This window comes from Nanorana parkeri, unplaced genomic scaffold (assembly GCF_000935625.1).
Source record: "Nanorana parkeri isolate BGI_ZX_2015 unplaced genomic scaffold, ASM93562v1 scaffold567, whole genome shotgun sequence".
In the NCBI taxonomy this organism is placed as follows: Eukaryota; Metazoa; Chordata; class Amphibia; order Anura; family Dicroglossidae; genus Nanorana; species Nanorana parkeri.
The window spans coordinates 1024991-1037324 of NW_017306835.1; the positions used below are offsets into that span (position 1 = coordinate 1024991).

General features: G+C 38.6%; 1 protein-coding gene across 1 annotated transcript; it reads right to left on the minus strand.

The window, feature by feature from the left end:
- Nucleotides 1-2533: 2533 nt before the first annotated feature.
- On the minus strand, nucleotides 2534-10325 carry ATP4B (ATPase H+/K+ transporting beta subunit). Its single transcript, XM_018562243.1, has 7 exons — nucleotides 10214-10325; nucleotides 9243-9371; nucleotides 6870-6983; nucleotides 6081-6286; nucleotides 3519-3575; nucleotides 2776-2865; nucleotides 2534-2695 (listed from the first exon to the last, which is right to left on the minus strand). The coding sequence occupies exons 1-7, from the start codon at nucleotides 10323-10325 to the stop codon at nucleotides 2534-2536; spliced, it is 870 nt and encodes a 289-aa protein (XP_018417745.1).
- Nucleotides 10326-12334: the final 2009 nt, after the last annotated feature.

A 12334-nucleotide genomic window follows, 5' to 3' on the forward strand; every position in this document is an offset into this window, starting at 1 on the left:
TTAGGCAATAAGTTGAGCATATCAAATATTTCCAGGCTGACATTTGTTTCGTTGCTGTAAGTCATATAAATTGTTCTATATATTATTTATTGCACTGAATGACTTAAACACATGGCAGTCTATTGCTAAATATATTCACATAGTCAAGACAAAACAGAATCTTTTCTTAGCAATGGTGACCATATCTAAGAACAGTGTCAGTATATAGAGCTTTCCTAATTAATTTGTATAGACTAAAGGTTAAAAATAATTTGCCTCTATGTAGCAAGCATTGACTGTCATAAATATGGGCCTGCTTTATAAAAACTGGAGCAAAGAAAAGGATTGTTAACACAAAAGCCAACCAGATACCGTTTTAATCCACCTTGACAAACAACTGTGATAATTAGAATAGCTACTAAGGGCAACAATTCACATTCCTGTTTTTTAATTTCAGCCTTAACATAAATCCAGTGCAAGATAGAGTAGACATGTTATTTTAATTTAACTGCCAATGGAAAATTTAATATCATCATTTATTTATCTCATATTTATCAGTGCATGCCTAGAAAGAATGTGTAGATCGTCACATGGTTCTGTTCTCTTAACTTGTTAAGGGAACATGTATATGATGAGTGCATCTTATGTCACAGGCAAAACCGGAGCACAGAGATGACTGCTGCTAACAGAATGCTTCTTCCTCTAGGTTCCTCTGGGATGAATCTGGAGAAATGGAGAAACACCATTAATAAGTATGCTATGTATGGCCCATTAAATGGTATCTCTACAATAAAACTCATAATTTCTAATAGGCAGTTTCACATCCTTCACAATTCCAGGTAGCATGCTTGCAGCCTTTAGCCTCCCTGGTCTTCATAAATACTATTTACTGGAGTGGGTACCATTCTTACAATTTCTAAATCTAAAGGATGCTTGTAAGGATCAAAATCTTTACTTAATTTAAAGCGGACCTTGCATGAAGGCCCTGCAACCACAATTAAAAAATGGGTGCCCCTAAGTTATTGTAACCTCAGTTGTTACAATAGTGCAGCCTAACTTAGCAGAAATGTGGCTGTAAGAGCCGCATGAAAGCTGACCTGTCTCCAGTCTGTGCTCCGGGCTGAAAAATGACATTCAGTCTTGGGAAACACCACTCTGGCCTCCCATTATGCCTCACACTTAACCACCATGGGGCAAAAGCCACAATCCACCATCCAAGGATGCATATCAGCAGGATGGCAGCACACAATGAATCCCCTGTAAATGTATCATCAGTTGATACTGAAAAGTCCATAAACGGAAAGCCTGCTTACATGTTTCAGCCCTACTGAGCCTTAGTCATAGCATGCCCAGTAGGATTTAGCCCAGCATGGCTGCAACATGCAAGCAAGTGTTGATTTATGGACTTTCTAGTATGAAATAAAGAAATATTTGGAGTAGATTGTTTGTTTGCTGCTATTCTGCTGTCAACTAATAAATTAAACTCTCTCGACTAGTGGAAAAGAATAAAACTTCCTACTAACAAAGCATGTCATTTTCTTATATCTCATCCTGACAACACCATTGTTATACAACCGTTGAGTGACAGTTCAGCACTGAGCTCAAGCTGGAGATAGGATAGCCTTACAGCCTGATACTCAACCTGGCACTTCTGCTCTGCCAGGGAGAGAATACAAGTAAATGGTGGCAGCAACATCAAATGCATAGGGCATACGGAGATAAAAATTATCCGACCAGAGAACTGGACTATGTATTTTAATTGTGCTTGGGACTCCACGTTAGTTAAGAACAATGTTTAAAATAAGTATGTAAAGCATTTGAAACACGCCATAGCAGCAAAATAAAATGATTTACTTTGCTGACCATCTAGTAGCATGAACACAAATATGAAGCAGTAAGACTTTCAGTTACTGCATGTTCTTTGTACAAGAAAACCACAATGATACAAGAGTATTTTCTACGTGACGTGACAATACATTGCAATGAACTTTCTGTTGCTCAGAAGGGGACATGGAATCAGTGGAAATGCTCTGACAGCTCTTAGATGAAAACTAATTGAAAAGAAAATCTTGATTTTTTTTTTCTTGTTTTTGTTCTATTGTAGGCCTTCATGGTTAAAATATACCAAACAGATTAGCTGAAAATCTCCTCGGATCATTTGAATCTTTTATATAAAAGCAGATTAGAGGTATCCTGTAAAAAGAGAACTTGCAATTGCCAAATGAAGCCAGAAGTCCAAATTTGCATACTTTTTCTAGGTCAGTAACACAGGATTGGCATGAGAACCATGAAACTAGCCTTTTCAGAAGGACAGGTCTGCAGTAGGGGCCTACATATTTCTGTCAGTTCAGGCTTCCTTAAATGGTATCAGTCCTAGCTGATTTGAACATGAAAATTTTGATCATAAACTTGTCACCTTGCCATATCTTCCGGTGTTATGGTCAACAAACAGTGATATTTGATTTTGACTTTGCTTAGTGTACATTACTTATGACGTATTTCATAAAACACTGCCACTCTAATCGTACCTTCCAGTCTTATCACAAAGGGCGCTTTAACCTTTAATATTAAGTTTGAATGTCACTTTTCCCTCATATGGATCATGGATATTATCAGTAGTTATTCCATCAGCATGAACTGTACACACGACTTCAATCAACTTATTGTGTGGAACATTCACCAACTTCACTGCCACCACTGGATTGGTGTAGTTTGGCTGAAAAAGATTATAAATCTCTTTAGTAAATCTGACAAACCAATTAAACTGATGAAGATAATGTAATTGTGAAAGGTTACCTGAGCTTTCTTGCCATAGTACGGGAAGTACTGCAAGTTAAAGGATGCATCCTCGGGATAATATTTTACCTCCCACGGTACTTCTTTTGTCTGTGATTTAAAAGCATACATACAATTTTTTTTTATAAATGTCAGCCATATTGTATAATCTAGTTTTAACAAATCATTAGAAACTACAGTGTTTGTATAGCCAAAACAGTTGTATATAGTTTTTGATAGAGTAGGAAAGGGATAAAACCCCTGTCCATTTATTTTTTGCAGCAGTGTCCTGCTGTGTAAGGTTTTCCTCACTTCCTGTCCCAAAGATCCAAAATGAAGGAAATCACTACAAATTAAGGGAAATTGCCTTAATAGACAGCTGTCACTGGAACAGGTGTTCCTGGCAAATTTTCCTTGACCTCTTGTTCTGTGACAAATTAAAAATGTTATGTTTCCCATAACTTTCTGTCTTGATGACAATGGTCACCGGGTCAAATAGAGAATGTGAATCTACCTATCAGGGGCACAGACAGCAGTGAAAAACTTGATAACGTTTCTGATCTTGCCCTACTCTACTCAAAACAAAAAAAGGTTTTGGCTATACTTGGGGTTTCATTTACGTTTTCCACTGGAGGTAACACTCTCTATACTTTCACATACCCCAACACTCACTTTTTTTCCAGCCTAGAACCAATACCTATGACACATAAAGCAAAGTGTGATTTTCTGCAAAAGTTGAGTTAATTTAACTAGAAAACACAAACCTTTGGTAAGCATTCCAGTGTTGGAATTGAGTGATTCCGGGGTACAAAATGTATGATCTGAAATGAAAAATAATGGATTATGCAACAATATGTTTAAATTTAGTAAGGTCACCGATGTTAGACCTCAGATACCCCACAATTTTCTTTTTGCACTTTCAGAGACTGATCACCTTAAAGTCCATTTCCACCTTTGCGGACGTACTTTCAAAAAAACATATGCCAGCAATGTGCACCGAGTGTACATGAAGCAGCCATATGCAGTTGTTGTATATGAACATAAAAACTTACTTTTTATTGTCCTCCTTATCTCATCATGGCTCCTTTTGAAATGGCTACCTCTGTGCTTTGCCAGCAGCCTTTGTAAATTAACACTCTCTCTCAGTTCTCTTCCCCCTATTCATAAGTGTTCATAGTGGTAACCCTCCCTGGATAGTGTATTGGGACCTGGAAAGGTAGACCTGGTGTGCAGTGATCTTGTTACAATGACCCACAGGGAGGGGGTCAGCTGCTTTACAATGTGACTCCAGTGTCAGACTGAGTTTCCTGTGGAGGAAATGTTCAACTTGTAGGATTCAGTCCATAAAACATTAAGAAAGCCAGGAATGTGAATCATGAAAATGTACACACATATACATAATCTCTGTACCTCTACATTTCCACAATACATACTAATCTTACAAAGGTGGAAATGGGCTTAACCCTTTCGCTGCCAAGCCTTCTGGAATGCTTTTAACCTCAGCTGGCCACACCATTTTTGCAATGTTTCCCATTGTTTTGATTTCCTATTGCTGCGTTGCTAGCGTTTGTAAAAGACCCCCCCAAACCATATATTTTCTAAAAGCACAGGCCCGATAGAATAAAAAGATGGTGCTACTAGTTTTGTATGTCCTGTGGTAATTGTGCAAATGTTTGTCAAATCAATATTAAACCGATAAAAATACACAATTGAATTGATAAAGCACACTAAAATCAGTATCAGTGTACAAAAAATACCTTTCTGACTAAATCTAAAAGATAAAACTGTATTAAGTTAATAAATAACAAATATTTGTAAATTTTAAATTGCGCCTTTTGCGAAACCATAAAAAAATGAATGAACACAAAAGTGTAAATAAGCGACTTATGTTAGAAATCAGTTGATGCAGGCGAACATTTAATCACAACACAGCGCATAACAATGTGCGGCAATGCGTCACAACACTTTGCCATGTGCTGCCATATTTGAATGAATATTATTTTGAAAAGAAAAAAAATTAGCAAAATCAAGCACTGCGATGCGTTCTAACAAGGCAACTGCAGCGCATGTGCATAGCGTACCCCACAATATGGTGCACACTGTTGCAGGTGTATAATATATATATGTGTGTGTGTGTAGGGGGATTGTGTTTTTTTAAATAATTTTCTTTTAAACTTTTGAGGGGGGTGGGGCGCCCACATTTTTGGTTAATAACTGTCATCAGTGGTTTCTCAGCAGCTGATGACAGCTATTATTTTAAAGGGGACTGTCAGGGGAACTGTCGGGCAACCTTGAGCCTATAGCAGAAGAGAAAAAAGCCACCGACATTAGGTTTACTGAGCTGGCTAGCTGGAAACAGTTGTGTTCCACGGTAAGCCTTATGTCGGTGGCAGGGAAAGGGTTAGCCAATGCCAACTATTTTTTTTTTTAACTGTCCCCCCAACAGTTAATAAAAGAAAATATCTGGTGACAATGCTTACCTCCTCTCTGGCACTGGCCCTCGCAGAAGTTTCTTTTCACCATAAGATGACATCCAGTGTCAACCATGAAAACTGAGGACTGTGCCTGCAGAGCATTATGAACCTTCCTCCTGCATCACCACAGCGCCCTGCACTCACAGTGTAATGATACAATGAGCAACATAATGGGGGAGCGCAAAGCCCATAGTTGGGATTTAAAATCATAGGTGTATTTTTTATGATTCATTAGGGATTATAAATCCAATGCAAGCTAATTAAAAAGTACAGATTTCTTCAAAAAAGCCTTTAGTATACCAGCAAAGTCATCATGCTAAACATGTTTATGTGAACCTTAAAAATCTACAATGTGTCTCTGAGCCAGGGATGTAGGTACAAGGCCATTTCTACTATAGTGCTGCATGGAAAATGTGGAAGAGAGTATAAAAGGTACGGTAATTTTGTAATATACAAGCACACATTTTTTTACAATGTGCAATCTGTTGCTGAGCCAGGGATGTAGGTGCAGGGCCGTTTCTACTATAGTGCTGCATGGAAAATGTGGAAGAGAGTATAAAATGTAGGGTAATTTTGTAATATACAAGCACACATTTTTTTCTTCTGTCTTTGTACCATGTAAAGAAACGGAATGAATTGGTACTGTAGAACTGGAGAGATAAGCTTGTAAAGCAGTTATTTCATCCCTTTAAATAAAAGGCTTTATTTTCAAAGCACTATCTGTAGGTAATCACTGTAGTTTAATTGCTGCCTATCCAAAAGGAAAAATTTAAATATTTAGATTGCACCTTTGTACAGTATATTGTGAATAGCACAGTAATAATAATGATTGCCAAGCTTCCGAAATCTTACCCTGTTGATTCTTATAAAAATGCATGGCTGTCCTTTTTGAAATCCAAAAGGGTCTTCATCACTAAGATTATAGGCACAATCTCCAAGCTCTGATTCCACGAACTGGCATGCATATTTTGTGCGACCAGGACCAGACAAGAAAGATGCCACATCAGTGATGCCAGTACAGTTTTTATTCATTTTTTGCTGTGTTGTTGTGTTGTATTCTATAAATGCAGAGTGAGAAAGATCACAATTCGTATTGTATACTGTAGGTTGAAAACATGACCCTAAACACAGGGACATTTTTAATCTCCAAAGGACATCAGCAAGAATTTACAGAGCATTTGATTATCTTTTAGCAGGTTTTATCAAAATTCAGCATATATTTCATATGAAGGGCACATTACAATATTATATTAAGTGAAAAATAACTTTTGGTTGCCATAAATAAAAAACTGCTTTTTCCCATCACACACACAGATCGCATACTTTGTGTCAGCCATTACTGCAGAGTCTATTGTTTTCATGCAAACAGGGTCAAATATGACTGCCCCCATGTATACAAATATTTAAAACCTTTACACAAAAGCAAGGTTTTCAGGTTATTAATGATACATTGAGGCTACTTTTTTTACATGCATATCTGAAAAACATTAAATAGACTATAACTCCCTTTAAGTTTCCACAATTTTTTTTTTTAAGTACCGGTATATTAGGTATATGAAGCACACTACTAGACAGTCACACAGCTTTGTGCAGATGCCACCTAAGAAAGATACTTTGAAAATGTACAAATAAGTAACATACGCTCGAGAAACTTGATCAGAGTCTTCACAGAGTTTTCATATGTTGCCTTATCGGATGTGTTATAATATAACTCTATTTTTTCATCACCATAAACATCTGGCCTCATTGTCACACCTGTAACAAAGAAGTACACATTTAAATGTATATGTAATAATTTTTAATGAATGGTACAGCTCAGTAAAACCGAACAGAACAGGGGTGTGTGGCTGGGGTGCCCAGTAGTTGTGATACTTTCTGAAGAAGGGGAGGTGTATTGATCCTCACCCAATCTATACCATTCAATACATTTGGGGGCCACCACTGCTAACCTCGTTCTTTAACTTCAAGTTGTCTGTCTGTTATATTGACCCTATTGTCTTCCATACATTCATAGTCCTTATCCTAAAACAGGTACAATCAAAAAATTCAGTACAGTCAGGAAGAACTGCATACTTGTTCTTGGTTAGTGACTCAAAATAATAAGCCAGAATCTCAGCACTGCAGCTAATTAACTACGATTCACAGAATGATTAATGAGCAATGGCATCTTTCGGGCGTCTCTTAAGAAAGGATTCCTTTACTTTGTAAGCAAGGGGCTACCTTTTGAGATATCATTTGACATCTATGTTTTTTGGGATATCAGCAGCATGGGTAGAATGTGCAGAGGAGCTTATGTGCAGTGCAGAGTCGTAGGCTCTATTCACATCCATGCATTGCAGGAGTACATGTGATGCAGCACACAATCCTACATTGCATGTTGCATTGTTAGGTGTGCTGTGGTGCCATTATTTCTTAATGGTACTCCAATGCACCTAGCCATCGCATGTGTGATGTATCACACCGCATCACATGGTAACATAAAAAAGTGCAATTTAGCTGTGGCAGACAACCCATTCATATGAATGGGCTGCCAATGGCAGTGCATCCTGTAGCACCTCTGCGAAGTTCCATCGCAGAGCTGTGAATGAGGGCTTAATTATTATTATTATTACATAGTATTTATATAGCGCCAACAGTTTGCGCAGCGCTTTACAATGTAAGGAAGACATTACAATTACAATACAATTCAAGACAGGACGGTAAGGAGGGCCCTGCCCCTGAGGGCTTACAATCTGAAAGAGGAGGGGGAAATGATACATGAGGAGGTAGCTGTGTGGGGATGAATTGTTTGAGAATGTGATGGTTCAGTGGTTAGGTTGAGGTGGGCTTAATATTGAGAACAGGTAGCAGACTAGTGATATAGGGTTGATATGCTAAAGGAAAATAATATGTTCACCTTGCAAGGGAACTTTTTGAAAGGAGAGTTCCCCTTTAACTGAGCCTAAGTAAGTGTACCATGGGAAACAACATACTTTTTAAATGCCGTTAATACTTCCAACAATGTAGGCTGTGAGAAAGCCACAGATACATCAAAAGCCTGCACATACAAGGGAGAAAGTTCGGCAGAAGGCTGCAAGTTTGGCTGGCCAGTTGTATGCACATGCTCCAAGATGGCGCTGGCTAGGGAATAAACTTAATTCTGTCCAGCTAGTCCGTCCACCGCAGCAGTGTGGTTAAGATGGTGTCTAAACTTCTCAGGAGTCCAGGCAAGTTCTCTAGCCTGGCAACCGTCTCCCTTTCCCTATCCATCACCTTATCAGGCATGGTGGGGATGACTGGGTCACAGGCCTGTTGGTCCAAGGTTGTGTCCTCCTTGTTGTGGAGATTTACCCCTTGCACCTGGCAGCTCACACAGCGATGCCTAAAATGTAAAAGCTATGCAGGGAGCCCTGGTGACAAGATGTGTTGGCTGTGAGATAAAGGATTTATTTAGGATAGTGTGTGGGAGCGCTGAGAAGCATGTCTTCTCACATGCCTGCTTAATCTAAGTTCCTGTAAGGGAATTGTCGCTTTGCAAAGCTTAGCAAGTATGGTGAAAATTCACTTAGCATAGAATACTCAGTCACCTGCAAGGAAAAAAATAGTATTTCTGCTTGCACAATTTTAGGTTATAAAGTCAGCAGAGCTTCACCTCATTCACTCACCTAAGGGAAAATTCCCTTGCAAAGTGAGCAGACTATTAAACTTTAGAAAATCAATTCCATACTCTTGAAACATGCACAAATGAGATCTAAAATGCTGAACAAAAAAATCTTAATGAGATCTAGTTATCTCCCTCAAAATATTCTATCCATATTTCTCCTTTCAAGTTTTTAGTAATCATGGGAAAAGGAAGGTGCAGTACTTCCATCACACAGTTTGGCTGACTTGTACTAGTGGTAATGGTCTAGCCCAAGAAAACTTTGCCTTCATACAAGTAACACTTTTGAACACAAACTTCAAACTACAGTAAGAACTAGCAAACAATGAAATATATAACTGGTATGGTGGGCATGACTAAGACTCGTCAATTACCTGGAGACGTTATTATGTCTTTATAATCTGGTTCGTAAGGACTGATGGTGTGCATCAGAGAGTAGATGGAAAGAGCGAAAATTCCAATCATAACAATGTAAAAAGCCACATAGTAAAGAATGATGTACACTGTAAAGAGAACACAAAACAAAATCATATTTTCCATCAGACAAATACATGTAATATTGCCACAGACTTACTGCAATTTAGGTTAGCTATTTAATCTAACATTTTTTATAGGAGATTTAACATTCAATAGGTCCTAGTGGCCATTGTCACCAAGGAAAAAAGTAACCTATAACCCAAAATTGTACAGTTGTTACCAGAGCAAGAAGCTAGTGAAATCTTTCAATGGGGAGAAATGTTCTCCATTCACTTCCTGTTGCATCTCTAGGACAGTAAGTGAAAGTGTATCTTCCCCTGCAGGACACAGACAGCAAACATAACTTCATAGGTGTATTATCCCTTCTACACTTTATCCAAAACAAAAAAAATAGAGATTTGGCTCCATATACACTTCAATGTCTCAAATATTATTTTATAAGTAGGCATGATAGGCATTATCAAAATTAAACATGTTTTTTTTCAAATGTTAATACTGTTTAGTGCTTGGCCTTACAGGTGTCTAAGCTCTACTTTAATTTCCTTTTTAACAAAATTTAAGGTATGTTGGTCAAGATACGCAAAACTAGATAGAACCCTATATGTCCCTATGTTACCTGATAGAGATGTAGAAGAGAAAAAACAATAAAGTTGTGCATAGTTTCTATTGCCTGCTATCCTAAAGGCACCCATACCCATAATTAGGCTGGTAAGGTTTTTGTAAACCCTTTACATTGAAAATTGCCCTGTATATGGTCCTTCCCAGACCTTTGAGGCAGATTGATCTGCTCAGATAATGTAAAAATAATAATAATAATAATATTAATACTGTTAAAAAGAGCCAGTGGGAAACACAAAAAATAATATACCCCATTTGATTGGACTTCTTCCCATAAACTCTCCGGTGTCTGGATTCCACATAAAACGGCCAAAATTTTCCATCCGTTGGCTGCATGTCTTCTTTTCATTAAAAGTGGCCATTTTTGATGATCAAGATTGCACCCTTTTAGACAGCACACAAAAAGGCAGCACCTCACTAGACAATCACTCTCTTTTATAGAAGTTTATGAAGGTTGTTTAGATGTCATTGGTTTTGCTGTCAAATCAGATTCAGCTACTCTTCCTGCATTAGCATTGTTATCATCCTACTGCATAAGGCTGTTGATATCTGGTAGCACAGGGTTTGTGGTACATGCCCTTCCATTTTCTTCTACATTCTTAATTAAGCAGCACTACGCACATTCTGTTCAGCAGTGTGTAAGTTCACCTTGATTGTATTATTTACCAAGATAAGAACATAAGAATTTATGTAGCAAAGCAGACTAATCTATTCACATTTTCTTTTGTTAACATTTTCTTTTGTTAACCATTTCCAGGGCAGTGCTAGAGTATAATATAACAGAAAGATAAAACATAATATAATGTTTGTAACCAGTCAAGTAACATATACTAATGTTAACATAATGGGGCCCATTCAGTACATGAATCCAAAGAGCAATAATGATATATAAAATGTAGTCCTCAAAAGACAAACAGTCCTTGAGGTGTAAAGTAGTCAGAGAACCACTAAAAAAATCAATTATGCTTAGGTTCTAATGATTATCTTACATACATATTGTCATTTTAATTTTATAGAGTGGTGGTGGTGTGTTTAATGCTAATTGATACCCAAATTAATATGCTAGGTTCTTTATGGGTTTAAATAATTACAAATCAAGAAACATGCAACCATATTTGATAAATTCCAGTGCCTGGCCTATTCATTTTTTTGTATCATGGTATTTGATGGTGGCCATAGTCATACACAGATCTCTGACTGTAATGCGTAATGCAGATTTCCTAGTCACCAATTCAGAATATAGTACCGATCCTTTAAAGACTAGATGTGGTGAGGGTGCGGTCTAAGACAAAAGTCCTTAATAGAAGAAAGGATGGCACATAAACAACCCTTGTTTAAGTAAAGTATACCTAAAGACAATACCTTTATTTTTTTAGGTACAGAAGAGTTAAAACCTCTGCCAGATCTTTTTGACCATCTGTGTACCATTGTGGAGATTTCTCTTTACTTCCTCTGTCATTTGCTTATTGGACAACATTTTAAAACAATTCCCAGGGACACCTCTTTTTTTGCTTTGCGTCCAGCAAGCCATTGTAGGCGGAGCATTCATTTAACATGGGAGGTGTTCTACGGGAGGCATATTGTAGTCCTAAAGCCTTACTTTGGTTAAACACATATGATAGAGCTGTAGGTATGAAAAACAAGGGGTCTATTCACAAAGCTGCCAAAGGATCCTTCAGCTTCGGCTGATCCTTCGGCTAGCTTCGGTTGCGGGAGCCCTTCGGTTCAGTCAGTTCAGGCTATTCACTATAGCCAAAGGCATATGTTTCTGCGCGACTGAGCCGAAGTGACAGCCGAAGCAGGGCTAATGGCCAGTCAAACACCTCACAAATGGCAGCTGGGTGGAGCCAGCTGTGATCTCACGTCTGGCTCCGCCCAGTTGCAATGACAGATTAGCGTCCACAAATGACCTGGGGACACTAATCTGTCATTAAACAATAACAACTGGGCAGAACCAGCCGTGACGTTGTGGCTGGCTCCGCCCAGTTGTTACTCATTAGCCGGGACCTGCTAGAAGACTCTAACAGTTGGGCGGAGCTAGCTGTCACCGTACTGTACCGAGCAAAATAGCTGAGCCGAATGCCGTTTGGCCCTTATGTGAATAGGGGCAAACGGCAATGAGTGAGCTACCGGAGCTTCGGCTCAGCCAATCCAGATGTTGGATCGGCTGAGTCAAAGTCCTTCTGCACTTCGACTCAGGCTCCGCATGTTCGGCAGACAGAAGTGCAGCCGTAGTCAACTGATGTAGGGCTGATTTTAGCCGATGTAGGGCTGAAATCAGCCATACTGAGCCGAAGTGACACGTTGTTCGGCTCACTTCACTACGGCTCGATTATTCACTCGGCTGCCTTTGGCAGCTTTGTAGTGTAAA